Genomic DNA, 16044 nt, shown 5'->3' with positions numbered 1-16044 from the left:
AGTGAGAGCCTCTCCGCTCTCGCTCTCTCCTCTGAGCTGTTTTGGATTTATTGATGATTATTTGTAATGTTCATTGTGTAAAAGTGTTTTTGTATTGCATGTAAAAAGATTACTGCCATGTTTTCCCTCTTGTTATGACTTTGTCTCCACATGCATCTAGAACAGGGGTGGGAAGGCAGGATCATGATCCATGTTCTTATCATGATTATTTTTCAAGATATGATTAACCTTTATTAGTCCCACAATGGGGCAATTTACATCGTTCCAGCAGCAAAAAGGGGACAGCAGAAAATAGAGAGCATATCAAGGTACACACTAAAAACAATATAAAATATATAGAAAACAAAAAAAAATCACCATAAATAGGAGATAAGTGTTTTGCACTTATCTTGACACAAGGATTGCACTTACTTATTTTTTTTTGTGTGTGTGTGTGTATTTTGCAAGTTACTGAACAGTACAACCAAACTAATTTCCCTAGCCCTACAAGATAAAAAAATACCAAAAAACAGTTTCTTGTTATTGGTTTATTGATGTCTCTAAAGAAGACGCAAAATAATTTGTAACAATAATTTGATGCCTCCTTTGGCGCTATCAAAATCTGTAAATACATTTTGTGTAATGTTTTTCCCATTCAAGTTACTCGTAATTTGGTTGTTTGCCTATTTCGGATGAAATATTAAATTTGATTTATAAAAAAAACAACAGAAAAAAGAGCACCTTAAATAAAATGTATTTTATCGCGATTTAAATTTGCGTTAGTAGGGGGCGGGGGGTGACGACCGGCGCGACATTCAAAGTCTAACTTGGCTCTTATTGTTATTACCAATGTGACACAATTCTGGATCTTATAACGCGTTATAGGATCATTCTATTATTCTGTCTTGTAGACATTTCTAAAAAAAGAAAGAAAAATAACACCGGCTCTCGGAGCCGGAGCCAGCTACCATCGTAAAAGCCACCAGAGCCATGGACACATCTACTGCCCGTTCCCCATTTCCCCAAACAAAACAAAGTGTTGTGTTTATATTTTAGATCACATATGTTTTATTGACGTTTACTAATTGAACGAAACAACCAAGGCTAAAATATTTACTGAAATCCTTTTTTCCTTTTTCTTTTCTTTTTTTTTGGATAAACTGTGGTTTCTCATGAATGTCTCTTGTGTCTTCTCTGTCCTCAGGCCCTCCAGCGACGCTCTGGGCTAAGCGCTGGCTGTGTTGCATGTGGATCTATGTGAGTGAGGGGTGATGAGGTCCAGTATGAGGCAGTGGCGGCGGCTGGTGCTGGTGGGAATGCTCGCCTGGGTTCTCCTCTTCCTGGCTCTCCTCTCGTACTTCCTGGACGCTCGCGTGGAAGAGCCTCTGACCTCCGCTGGCTCGTCGCTCTCCCAACACCCGGACACTCGTCGCCTGGCCTCTATCCAGGCCACCCATCAACAGCGTGCCATGATGGGTTCGAGACCCCAACCGGCGTCCACTTTAACTTCCACTTCTGCCGTGGACGCCACAAAGCCCTCCGCCAGCTTCACCACGCCGGGGTCCAGCCTGGAGGTGAGCCAGAGCCCCGACAGTGCCCCCTACCCCATGTACGCCAGCCAGGAAGCTAACCGGCAGGATTACCTGGACCCCCAGAGCCTGGCGGCGTGGTCCTCCTTCGGCACAGAGAATGTGGGCTCGCATTCAGACCCCGTAACCATGAGCCGCGAGAGAACGCTGCACAAACCAGAACACCGAAACAGAGCCAAGCACAGGCGCAGTGCAGAGGAGGAGGAGGAGGAGGAGGAGGAGGAAGAAGAAGACGACGAGCTGGACAACGACACAGAGGACAACAGAAGGAGAAACGTGGCGGGCAGGCGAGCGGGAGGCGACTCCTCAGACCTTGAAGAGTACTACTTCCTGAAGCTGGGCTCTGTCGTGCAGCGGCTGTGGCAAGGCCACGTCTCCTCCGGGATGCTCAGTCCTCGGCTTCAGCGCGCCATGAAGGACTACCTGAGCGGCAACAAGCACCATGTGGCCTACAGGGGGCGCCGTAAGGTCGCCCAGAGTCCCAAGGAGCTGCTGTGCCAACTGAAGGCCCAGGCGCGGCTGAGGACGGTGGACGGGTCGGAGCAGCCCTTCTCCTCGCTGGGCTGGGCCCGCCTGGTTCCCCCCGTCCCCCTTGACCAGCTCTACCGACGGCAGGACCAGAGCGGCTTCAAGACCTGCGCCGTGGTCACCTCGGCTGGGGCCATCCTGCACTCTGGGCTGGGCAAGGAGATCGGTGAGTAGGATGCGGTTGTGTTTTTGGCAGGGAGGCCAGGAACGGGGTTCACGAACACAAGAAAAGGTCTTGAACTAGGAGAGGCGGAGTGTGATTATTTTGTTTTAAGGGACTTTATCTCTTTTCCTGTAAGAGAAGAGCCATTGTGTATCTTTTCATGTTCACAGAACACCCACATGAATAATGAAGCAGCTCTTGCAAGGTGAGGTTTTCCTTGGGAAGGACAAGTAGGGTAATGGTGGCGGTTGTTTGTTTTAAAGTGTTAAATGCAGCAATGATGTCTGCGAGTCATCGGGACACATAATTATTTGCGGTGGATGTGTGAGAAAATGGGTAATGGGTGCTTTGCCTTTCTTGTCTAGAGGTTCTCGTTAAATCTCGTTCTCTCGTTAAAATTTCTGAGAGATTCTTTTTTTTTTGTTTATTTATTTTTTTTCCCAAATTCCAGCTAAAATCAGACAATGTAGGCTGGAATAGTATCATATCGGTGTGGCACAGTATGTGTTCATATTCCCACAACCAGCTGATTGAACTGTAATTCCATGTTATGTCTTAGTATGTACAGTATGTGCATTTCCTTTGGCAGCTCTCAGGTGAGCAGGGAGAGAGTGTGAACTCAGGGACAGATGGCCTACTAGAAAAAACGAGGACCCCCTTCCGGTAGCCAATCATGCTGCCTCACACACATACAGCTTCATCATGAGACATTACATTTCTACGTGAGCCTGTTGGTCTGGAGCAGGTGTACCCTTTATTTGGAGGCTGGATCTCAGCCTACCGTTCTTACTACAAACTACATTGCAGGCCTACGTGGTGCTGACTCGGATACCACTGCGCTGCTTAAAGAGGGACTACAGTAGTGCTCCAGACAACATTTACTCGTATCTGTAGCGCTGACCAGACCACAATTTCTGCACTAGGTGGCCAGATATCAGTTTTGGCCGGCTAAAAAGCTACAAGATCTGAGAAAGTGGACACACATCATTAATAGCTTTACCATATGATGCACCATTAATTCTGAATAAAACATAAGCAAAAAGCCAACACCTTTTTAAAGTCAGTTTATATAGCCATAACCAGATCCCAAATGATATCTGTAGTTTGCACAGAATTTGTTCATTCATTATTCGAGATAAGATCACACAATGAGCCCTCATGCCTGTGCTAGAAAAAAACAAATTGCCTTCCTTTATGTATTTCCCTTATGCCTCAGCCAAGGCTATTACTCACTACATCAACTTGCTAGATAGATTGGTCCTAGGTCTATGCATAAAGAGGGTGAAGTTAAAAAAGTCTTGGGCAGATTTAGGAATAAATCGTCTCTTGGCAATCTACTCCATCGATCGCTATTGACATTGATGACAGGCGATTTTTATTTTATTTTTTTTAATTTTAAGGGGGGGGGGTGGACTGCTCTAGATTCCCGTGCAGAGACTAAGAGGTACAGGTGCTCAAAAAAAAAAGAATAAATAAGAAAAGGCACATGGACCCGCATCCCCGGTTCTCGGCATTTTGCAGCTCTGGGCAAACAGAGCGGCACGGCGGAGCGCAGATCACGCTGATCAATATATAATATATTCTCATAGAGAAAGATTTTGATTTATTTTGTTCCTCCAGTTTCTTACTTGTATGGAAAATGAAAAACGTAAACCTTACTCAGAGAATTGGAGTGGAGTTTCTTTTTTTTTTTTTTTCTTTTTCTCCTCCAGACAGCGGTGCGTGCCGGCTCCCGTGTCTGTCTTTTAATTTTAGATGTATTTATTTTAGTTTGCTTCTTACATGTATGAAACTAATTTTTTAAACACAATTGAGTTAAGGTACTGTCCTGTCCTCACTTGCCTTGGGACTTAATTTAGTAAAAACAGGATGTTTTTGTCTAAATACTTGTAAATAATAAATCCTTCACTTTTGTAATGAGGAGACAAGATTTGTCACATAACATTATGTTCTATGCGTGCGCATGCCCCAATAAAAGAGTATCACCAATCACTGCCCCCCAGTAATCGGTGATTGGAGTTTTGCATGATCGCCCAAGCCTAATACTGACAATATATGACGCATCATTGGCCAACAAAGTAAACGGCTGCCAGTTCGCTGAAATTTATTAGGGCCCGAGCACCGAAGGCAGTGCAAAGGCCCTATTGTAAGGCAAGGAGTTATTAATATTTTTCTTAAAGTGGACCTACTATGCTCCTTTTCAACAAGTTAAAATATCGTCTCTGAGGTTCCCAAAACATGTTTTTAATTTTTCTACCCGAAAATACCACTCAGATTATGCATTTGAGCCATTCTAACATGCGTCCAATACACCCTGTGTGACAACGGGCGGTTTCAGTGGGATGAGCCTCCCTCCTGAGGCCCCTAGTTCTGTGAGCCAGTGGGGTTTGAGCACAAATTCTGGGTTGTGTGAGCCAACGGGGTCTGAGCTTTACTCTGAGCTCCCTCCGTAAACCATCACTGATTCCATCTCATCAGTACACTGAAATTTGTTTCTGAACAAATTTGAGGAGGGAAATAAGCAATCCATTTGCCGAATCTTCACTCATATTAGATCAAGGTCTAATTTAAAAGCTTGTTCCGACTTTCAACGTTCAGCTTGGAGCATCAACGGGATACGGCGGGGCTTGGGGCTTTTGTGTTTCATTCAATTACGGAAATGTCGGAAACTAAAATTAAATAAATACATCTAAGGTTTTGTTTGGAGAAGTGCGGAGTGGCTCGCTCACCACAGTGTGTGTGGGCGCGCACACACACAGACACCGAAAGAAACACACAGCACTTACATTTCCCTTGTCTGCAGTTTTGTCACGGACAGTTGGTATTGTTATTCCTCTTTGTTTGTGCTGGTCTCTGCAGCCAACAGCAGAGCATTTCCTATGCATGCTCAGCTTTAGCCTCGATGCTAGTTGGAAAAGTTATGAAACTTTGCACATGCGTCAGAAGTGGTGAAAATGTAAATGTATTATGGGTCTTGTGAATAGATGTGGAAAAACGGCTCAATAGCGCAAGTAGCTGTCGCGGTACGCCTCACCTACATGTACAAAATTTGATCGGCACATGTAACATCCCAAGACATCCCATTTTTAAAAAAGGTCTCTTGGTGCCATGACCCAAACCCAACAGGAAGTCAGCCATTTTGAATTTATTGTTACATTTTAGTGTAATTTTTTGCTATTTACAGGGGTCATACTTTAACGAACACCTCCTAGCGAGTTCATCAGAGTCCCCTCAAACTTGTTCAGCGTGTATAATAGACCCTAAGGTAGGGCTGCATGATTATGGCAAAATTTCTAATCATGATTAATTCGGTGAATATTGTGATCATGACTATTTATCACGATTATTCATTCATTTTGAACAACAACTCAAACGTACAAATCTTTGAATCAAAACAGGACTTTCTTCTTAAGGCTACATATAAATTACATTTTACAAAAAAAAAAGGAATGCCACCACATGGTACCAAATAAAAATGATTCATCCCAAACAAGAAGTTACATTACAAGAAAGATTTTCTTTTGCAAGAGAAAAAATAACAGCCAATCCATCCCCTGATGCTGGTGTTGTATCGAACTCTGTTTCCCCCTAGCACCACCCCAGTTCAAACTGCAAAAATATCTGATTTTCTGTCCCAACAAGCATACTTGCAATTTATCTTTTTCTTAAAACCACCTCCATTGAAGCAGGGAAAACACATCCTGACAGCTGAGAATTTTATTAAATTCATACTGCTGCCACAGCAGGTAAGTCCTGTGATTTTTCAGCCTGATATCCCTCAATTTTTTCCATTATAGCAGAGGAAACGCAAGGACTTCCTTCCAATTTGACATTTTCATGAAACACTTTCAATCAAAGTAATTACTGTGCGACACTTATTTTGCGTTTTATATTAATTTAAGACTGATAATTCATACAACAGGAAAGTGTAGAGCAGTGCCGTATGCGTAAATGGAGACCCAAATACGCATTAACACTGTCGCGTAACTGTTTCCCATGTGTCTGCAGCTCCACAGAGCCTGCAGCGTGTTAATGAAACTCTGTATCAGCATTTAGGGAATTTTTGCTTAGTAACAGCAGCAGTAAAACTGTATTTCACTATGACTTCACATTTTACAATTGATCTGCGGTTCACATGCGAGCCGATCCGTATGGATCAAGGACCAACTATGTTCTGTTACACCACTACTTAACAATGAAAAGTTGTCAAACTTTTGAGTTTTGGTCCAATGGCCATGGCGAGGCGTCAAAGGATGGGAAAGAAAGAAAACGTCAGCTGTTTGGAGGTACTTCAAGGTAAACAAAGGAGATACAAATTCAACAGAATGCAAGCTCTGCTCAGTCAAGATATAGATATAAGATATAGTATCTATCGTTGTCACTACAGCCTCTGCTCTGGTTGTTCAGTGTATCAGCTCCGCTCGTGATGAAAGGTTCGACTCTTTTTTGGGACTGTTCTTGACGAGTCACTCAGTAAAACGAGTCGTCTCATTTGATTCAGTTGGTTTAGCGCGCAGTGAGTGAAGGAGGACTTCCAAGTGAACGACAGTGAGAAGAGTTGTCCATTTATTATTCTTAAATTTTTTTCATTTTATTTTTTTGCAATTATTGAAATTAATTTTGGAATAGAAAGTACTATTTAAATATAATAGAAATGTATGTTTGCTCTTGAAGTGAAAGACACTTTAATTTGAAGTTTGAACCAAACATTTCCACTAAATCTCGGTGAGAGTTACAGGTCGCATTATACTGAAACTTGGTGACCGTCTCATTCTGTTTTATTGGAACTCAGTGACTGTTGTTGCATGTTCAAAATGATTGATTTTTGCCATAATCGAGCAGCCCCTGCTATATGCTTATCTGGTTGAGCCACCATGACGCCTCACGGCACAAACGCTATCCCGGTTATTCAAACCTACGATTTCTCAGCACTATAACGATAGCGATATATTTACTTATATTGTCGAGACATTTATTTTTACTTCATTTACTCCTTCACGCCATCCTAAACTGTTTCAGTACTACAGAGTCCCAAACTTGATTCTAGGAGTATGGTGGAAAGGTGCCGGTTTAGCTGGTAATAGTTTAATCCCAGATAATGGACCTGGCACAGCTGGATAACTCTGTTTCACGGTGGTTCACACCCTGCGATCCAAGGAATCCACCTCAGCACGAGAGAGCGGCAGAAGGCTCGGCGCTGTTAAACTCCACAAGAAAATATTTTCACATGACACGGGACTTAGCGACGTGACAGATTTGATTAAAGTAATAAGCTCATTAATTGATGTCGGTCCACCATTTATTCATTACACATTTATTCTTCAGATTAGCAGAAAATCAAACTGGATTGATCCTATTAAGTCTGCCTGTGCTTCCTGTAAACTGTGCATCAATAATGTGATTGTGAAGGTTACAATTCAAGTTAATTATTAAGCGTGTGATGGGCTTAACCCTTTCGTGGTTTGCGGTTTTGGGTTCAAAAGAAAGAAATCATGTTTCCATCTGGATGCAGTCTTTACTGTGATGTTTTGCTGCCACCGTGTGTCTAACGGAGGTAAAGCATCTGTAATGGAAAGTATCCTGCTGCTCTTAGCCCAGTGCGTCCCTGTTCTTTAAATTCTCAGAAAGAATTTAAAAACCAAAATAAATTCAGTATAATGCCTGTGTCCGTGTTTCAATAAAGAAGGTTAATTCTAAAATGTTGGTGACTCAGAACACATTTTGGCAAGTGACTTGGTCGAACACCTGACCTGACATGGATCACTCCCTATCCATTTATTTCTGAAGTTGAATTCCTTTGGTTCTGAGCCCGAATTCTAATGAATGACTGATTCCAATGGGTGGAGGTGGCTTTGTTCTTGGGTCCTAGCAGTCATGATAGAATTTCCTTGCTCACTTTTAATTTATTCTGGTTTATTTTGATGGATTAAGACTGAATATTTTTTTAAACAGCAGATTAAAAAAATGTAGAATTCATAACTGTTAATGATAATTTTCCTAAATTCAACAAAATAATTCTGAATCCTGACTTTTTTTTTTTTTTTTTTGTGCCATTCATGTTTCCCTTCCCATAACAAATGGTTGCACAGGCTTCAGAGAAAATTATATCAACGAATGTAATATATGAACATAATATTTCTATTTAGTTTAACAAGTCAGGCCAAATTATAACTATCTGAAACTTCTGATGCTTTCAGGAAGTTCATTTTCAGTTTCTGGCAAGCAATGATGCCTAGTAGTAGTTCATGTAGTTTATTGCTCTCTAATACGAATCATCTTCCTACTATCAAACTCACAATTACATGGATTTTATTTTTATATATTATTACAAGGATTTTATTTCAATTCTGTACACTGTAAAATAAATAGCTCTTTACTGCTATTTAGCTATTTATAAAGTTTTTAAGCTCTTACTAAAACAGTCCCTGGAAAAGTGACACATGACTATCCCAGCTGACACACCCACTCACTATGAAATGAAATAATTTTTTCACCTGAGTGGCGATTAATAAAAAAAAATAATAATAATAATAAATCCTGGTTTTAGTAGTGAAACTGTTTTTTTTTTTCAGTAGAGGGGGCTGTTACTTCATTGCTGGGAATCTGCCATTGCCTTGTTCTGCTTTGGAACAGATGAAGCCTCATGGATGAATCTGTTGGACAGCCCAATGTGAATCACCTTTTTCTTTTTCATGCCCCATGAATCTTTTTCATTTTAAATTTTTGGAACTTTAGAACACTTTTTAAAAAATACATATCTTGTATGACATTTCACTGCATATATGTATGACCGTATGTATATGTCTGTGACAAATAATCTCTTGAACTTGTTATTTGAATTTGTCCTTACCAGTCTCAGGAGCTACTAAATGATCTAGTTATCGTTTTGTTAAGATGTTTGAATCTCGGCTCTAAAACTCTATTTGTCATGTCCTAGTTTTCTCGGGATCAAATAAAAAATTAACCTGAAAAATTACACAATCGTTATCAATCATCCAAAGCGACTGATCTTTGATAATAACTCGCAGTGTTTTTTCTGTACGTTCACCTCCACCGTTGCAGCCACATGATGTTTGCCCAAAGCTATTCGCTTTTGTGCTTCTTTGGAATACAATGTCAAAAAACACTCCTGCCTTTTTTTTGTCCGATTTTTAGTTTTAAGCTGCTTTCACACATGCACTCTGGACAATGGCCGGATAATCAGGTACGGACATTGTTCCAAGTTTCACAAATGTAGCACACAACCGGATATTGTCTGTGTCGCTGCAGAGTTTTAGCACACCCAAGACGGCGGATGAGGCTACCGACTTATCTTTGTTCAGAATCAGAGTGAGCTTTATTCACTAAGTATGTTCACATATATGCAAGGAATTTGACTCCGGTTTTTCCTTTCTCTCAATGTACAAACATGGACTGGACATACAGCTGAAACAAAGACAACAAGCTAAAACATAAATATTTAACGAATAATATAATTAATTTATATAATTAACTAATAGTGTGTGTGTGTGTGTGTGTGTGTGTGTGTGTGTGTGTGTGTGTGTGTGTTAAAAACAACAGCAGTATTGTAAATTGTAGCAGGAAGGCAATGGCGCAAAGATGCTGTAATAATTAACAGGGTACTTTATATACATGTGGGTGACATTATATGCATATACACAATGTACAGTATATGCACTGTGTTTTGGTTTATATTGACAATGAAAAGTGTTCATCAGAGTGACAGCCTGTGGGAAGAAGCTGTTCTTGTGTTTTTGGCGTTGATACTCCATGTATTTGGACGCAATATAAACAAGAGTTGAAAAGAATAATAAAGGAAAGCAGTACGAAGCAGTTACGCTCTGTTACAATGACCTGCTCTGGTCACACATACCGCTCAATCGACATTACCCAGACTCTGCACTAGGGCAGGGTTCTGGAACCTATGGCTCTTTCGATGACTGTATATGGCTCGCAGACAATTTTGAGCTAAAATTTTTCATCACAATTAACAAGTAATAAATAATTATTCTGGGTCATTTTAAAGTAAAACAGGTAAGAGAAATTACAATTTTGAAAATAAAATTCAAGTATAAATGTGGCGGACAAAGGGGCGTAGTCAAGCACCGGCTGCGGACCACAGAAAGACTCTGGGGGGCCTTTCACTCGGCGCCCTGCCCCTCCCGGGTCTCTGCTCAAGCGGCACTTGTGGGAGTCTCTGCCCACAGGTAAGGGTTTAGGGAGGGAGAAGGAGTCTTTCTGGCCGTGGTGCGCCATGACGAGAGTTTTATTGTTCATTTCAATATGCGGCACGCAGGCCACAATTATATATATCACTGGATAACTGGATAATGGATAATAATGATCCTCTTGGGCGCAGGAGGAATGGCGTTCCACTGCTGGGCTGCTCACGAGCCCATGCGCCGATCACCTCTGTAAGACAGACAAAAGAAAGAAAACTCCCTGCTTCGAGTCGGACCGATCAGCTCAACACAAGTGGACAGAAATGGAAAAAACTTCATTATATATGTGACAAATAATCTCTTGAACTTGAACCTGAAGACCAGCTGATTCTTAAAACTTGGAACGAGTTTCCTGTCACATACCACACACTGCAGCGTGTGGGTATTGCCGTATTGACCATGTTTGGCTCTACATACGCATGTGAGCAGTCTTTCTGGCATCTGAGAAACAATAAGAGCAACCTACGCTCACGTTTAACTGATGGAAGCCTCAACGCAGCATGAAGCTCTGGTCTGGTTCATACATAGTGAAGTTCACTACGTATGAACCAGACTACAAGGCCATCAGCAAAACCATGCAGCACCAGAAGTCGCATTAATGGTAAAGCATTTGATTTATTATTGGTTAGCTACAGTATAACAACAATATTATTAAAAATAATAAAGAGAAATTTAGTATATATAGCGCTTTTTTAAGTACTCAGATGTGTTGTACGTTAAAAATGTATGCCTTACTTAAAGTGAAAGCATTAAGTTGCATTAAATTTTATTAAATATTATATGGCTCACAAGGATATACATTTTGAAATATTTGGCTTTTATCGCTCTCCCAGCCAAAAAGGTTCCCGACCCCTGTACTAGGCTGCTGACTGGGTAAAGTCTAGGTAATGTCCGATCCAAATGATTCAGACATTTGCATTCACACATACAGCTCCTCTGGGTAATGTCCGGATAATTTCAGGGTTGCAGTGCATGTGTGAAAGCAGCTATAGAGAAGAGGAGCAAAACGGACCACAAAGTCCAACGGACCCATCGATCCGAGGCCCGGCAGAGATGACAAGTTGTGTTGTTGTTAGTGGAATACACGTTAGAACCTCTTTAAAAAGGAAGGTTTGAGTGCTGTCGGTGGAGCTGTTAAGCAGCAGAGATCCTGCTTTGAAATGGCTGTACAATGGATAGCAGATCATAGTGTCTGACTTAACCACAAAACTTGAGATTTTACATTTTTTCTGAATTAATAAATCCCATGTGAATAAGTACTTTTTTTCCAATGCCGATATGAATATTCCTTGAGTTTTTACCTTCAAGAAATTCACCTAATGTCAAATAGTGGAATTGATGGCGCAAGGCTTTGCCAAGGTTTCACAGCGTTAGAATTGATTGAAACTAAGGTGTTTTTCACTGCTCGTTTCAGCCAATTTAAGTGATCTCAGCTAAAATGCGCACTGTGAGTTGACATTCCAAGCGCTTCGCTTCAAGTCTGCTTTACTGTGCACTAAGTGACGTATTGTGAACACAAGGTGCTCCTGGCACGCTTGTCGTTGAGATTGCTTTTCCCCATTCTCTTCTCGGCACTCAATGCTCGCTGACATTACAGCAGCACCCGGAAAGCAAACCAAACAAAATGCGGGCGGATGAGGTGCACGGAGGAGGAGACCATGGCTCTGCTTGGATTATGGAACAAGGACCATAGCAGAGCTCAGTTATCACCACATAAACAACCTGTTCCTGGGCTCTCAAACCACACCACCCCCACATCACGATAACCCATCTTGCTCAAAATAGAAGTGGTTGGTCTTTGGTGTGAATGGGAAGTGGAGTGAGACACTTAAAGGGGACCTATTATGCTTTTCCTGTGATAAATATGCATATGTGATATATAAACAATGTGGGATGTTCATATTAGACATGGCCAAAGTGTCAAATAATGAGGTAAACAAATGGTTTTCAAAAGTTTTTTTCTACTCTCTGCACTAGCTGACGTCAGCTCGTCACAGATTTCTTTATATGGTCATATGCTCCATCCGATCCGCTGTGCGTTTCTCCAAGCGAAACAAATAAAAGTAGTGTTTTTATTTATTTATTTTATTTTCCGACATTTATTTAGAAACTAAAAAATCCCTGATGCGATGTCCGTTTCTCCCTCAAGCCAGGACAACATTAGTGTAGATCTAACATGATATGAGACGATTCAGCAACACTGCTTATTTTATCGCCTCAAATTTGTTCAGAAAACAGATTTTGGTGGGCTGATAAGGTGAAATTAGTAAAAGTTTAAGGAGTAAAGCTCAAACCCCATTGACTTACAGGACCTGGAACTTGTGCTCAAACCCCATTGACTCAGAACTCGGGGCTTGGCTGCTCATTCACAATTAAAGCTACACATACTCAAGCAGCCTATTTTGGAATAGTCCGGGTTTAGAGGCATGTCACACTGGCTCGAACACATAATCTGAAGTGTTTTCAGCAAAAAACTTCAAAACCCTCAGAGACCTATTATTAACATGTGCAAAAAGGAGCATAATAGGTCCTCTTTAAGACATTTAAAAGCTGAAGTCAGCCAGAAAGAGCTGAGCACTCCTTCAGGGCTGTGCGCGGTGCAAATTATGTTAAAGACAGAAGAAGTCCAATTCATTCTTCCAACACTGTGCTGTTCAATGTGTCCTACAGATACCCACGATGCGGTCTTACGCTTCAACGCCGCCCCCACGGAGGGATACGAGAAAGACGTGGGGAATAAAACCACCATCCGCATCATTAATTCACAGGTGAGTCGAAAGAATGGAAAGGTTTTTCCAAACAAGCCTTTTTTTCCCCCAACGCGCATCAAACACAGACTTGAGTTTATTAGTATTTGTGACTGCGAGGATCCTGGTGTGTGTGTGTGTGTGTGTGTGTGTGTGTGTGTGTGTGTGTGTGTGTGTGTGTGTGTGTGTGTGTGTGTGTGTGTGTGTGTGTGTGTGTGTGTGTGTGTGTGTGTGTGTGTGTGTGTGTGTGTGTGTGTGTGTGTGTGTGTGTGTTGACCTTTCAACAAGTGCGTCTGTAAACAACAGAGCAATAACTGATCAGTCCTTTTGTAAACAGCCAGGCTGGGCTTACAGTGTAGCACGGACGCATATTTTTCCAACCTTACTACTGAGAATAATCCACTGTCAAAACAAAATCAAGCTATCTAAAAGTGGAATCCGTACAAGTACAAAAATACAGCTTATACAGATAGAACAAAGGGAAATAAACACTTAATCGGGACTTTAATCACGCCTCAATATTTTAAGGTAGTTTTCTTTTTTGAGATTTACAAACTTTATTAATTTTCGATACACAACATACGTAATGCAGACACCAATACAAAGACAGAACATAATAATACATAATCAGTACTTGAGAACAACTCTTTTGGGAAAGTGGCTGGGATAATGCACATATCTGTATACAATGCACATATCTGTATATAAATAGGCATATTCCCTCTATCTATTCCATTTTATTTCATTTTATTTTTATTGCATTTTATTCTATATATTTTATCTTATTCTATAAGTATTCAACTTACTGTATTACGTTTTAGGAGTCAGTTAGTCGGTCTATTAGAAAGGAATTTTTTACTTTATTTTTTTTTCCTAGGACATATTGTGTGCTATCACCGAGTGCGTTGCATTACATTTCACTGCATAAATGTATGAAAGTATGTATATGTATGTGACGAATAAAATAATCTTGAATCTTGAATCTTGATAGTTCACTTGCCTGATAGCCAAATTTAGTTGTCTGAAAGGGAAAATGTAGGCCTATTTAAAAAAAGTAAATTAAGCCAACAGGGATTTGGACAATTATTATCATTCATTAACGTACAAAACATACAAATAACAGGTAAACATGACAATAATTAGTGTGTATGTGTATGTATATGTAGAAAGATCATTTCTATTTTTATATCGTCCAATTGTCGCCAATAGGTGATCTAATCGCCAGGGTGCGGCAGGGGTCGGAGGTGTAGGGGGGAGTTACGTCACAGCCCGCTAGTGAAATGCCAGCGTGAACGACATGGAAATAAATATTTATTTATTTTTATTAAATAATGTATTCTCTTTTAGCATTCTTTTTAATTATTATTGCCGTTAGAATTTAATCGTGATTTAAATATTTTGAATAATCGTGTGTCTGACGGAGCATTGAAATAGTCAAATCTCTGAGCTTTCTGCAAGCAATACAGTTAAACGTACGTGAATAATCATTCATAAACAAGTGTGATCATTTAATTCAAAATATTTAAACATTAAAAAAGAAAATTATAACAATGTCTCCTCTATTTACACAACGGCTCCATTTCAAATGTCTGTGCCTGCTTGGGGTCCAGGGGAGGACTAAGTGATTTTGTGGCCTCAGGCAATACCTATTTGAGGCCCCTTCTCCACATTGCTCGGTGGCATAGGTTTTGTTTGAACCTAGCTGACACATTAAGCAGGGGGTCTGGGTGTCCTCCCCCAGGAAATTTTGAACATCAAACACTTAATTTCCTGCCTTTTGCTGAATCTGTATGCACCAGTTTGTGGCTTTTCCTGCATCAATTGATGGTGGAATTATCTTAATTTATGTAAAGGAAAACACAAAAGCTTTTATTGGGGGGGTTCACCTGTTCCAAATATTGAGGGGGACCTATCACCTGCATCCCCCTTGAAATCTACCTCTCTAAAGGCAATCTTGGCTAGGAAATAACTATTTAGAGGTAGACCTCTCCACTGAACAAAGCTAAATGAGAATTCTAACTGAACCACTCAAATGTTCTTCACTTTGTAAGAAGACCATGAAGCAAGAAAAATATTCGGAAAAGGACATTGCAACGCACCCGGTGACTATGAACAATAACTATCTGGTCAATAACTAACTGACTAACTGCACAATAGCCAACTAATTAACTAACTAAACAAACAGATTCCTAAAATGCAATTCAATTAGTAAATAGAATAAAATAAGTGTAAAAAAATAGGGCAATATAAAAAGTAGGAATACAAAATAGAAATAAAAGGAAAAGATTATTATGGTATATACAGATGTGTGCATTAAAGTAGCATGTGAATAAAGTGAGGTAGTGTGTCTGGAGATATACACTACAGTGTACAACAGTACGTCACAGCAATACAGTAACACAAAACAGAACGGAAATACAGCACAGTATGCAGTAACCCAGTACAGTGATACAGTATGCAACATACAGTACAGCAAGGCAGTGGGGCCTAGTGAGCGAGTGGCGAGTTCAGCGTTGACAGTCCTTATGGCTTGCGGGAAGAAACACTGTCTCACTCTCTCTGTCCTCACTGCGTGACTGCGGAGGTTTTTGCCCGACCGCAGCAGCTGGAACAGTCCGTCGTTGGGGGGGTGAGGATCCTGCGGGCTCTGCTACTACACCTCCTGGTGTATAAGTCCTGCAAGGAGAGGAGGGTAGTTCCAGTGGTACGTTCGGCTGAACGATGTAGTTGTTAGCCTCAAACCGCGCATAAAAGAAGTTAAGTTTGTTGGCTAGGGAGGTATTGACACTTGTTGCTGGGCAGGGGCTGCTCTTGTA

General features: G+C 40.8%; 1 protein-coding gene across 1 annotated transcript in view; it reads left to right on the top strand.

Moving 5' to 3' along the window:
• Window positions 1–1250: 1250 nt before the first annotated feature.
• Window positions 1251–16044, top strand: part of st6gal2a (ST6 beta-galactosamide alpha-2,6-sialyltranferase 2a) — a gene marked incomplete at both ends in the record, with an annotated part of 30309 nt that continues 15515 nt past the window's right edge. Inside the window, 2 exons of the mRNA XM_080018679.1 lie at window positions 1251–2262; window positions 13152–13249. Of these exons, the coding sequence (XP_079874805.1) occupies window positions 1251–2262; window positions 13152–13249 (1110 nt within the window). The remainder of the gene's footprint in view (window positions 2263–13151; window positions 13250–16044) is intronic.

The sequence above is a fragment of the Zeus faber genome (assembly GCF_960531495.2).
Source record: "Zeus faber genome assembly, chromosome: 18".
In the NCBI taxonomy this organism is placed as follows: Eukaryota; Metazoa; Chordata; class Actinopteri; order Zeiformes; family Zeidae; genus Zeus; species Zeus faber.
The sequence above is the reverse complement of the archived record's forward strand: the minus strand, read 5'-3'. Positions and strand labels throughout refer to the sequence as shown.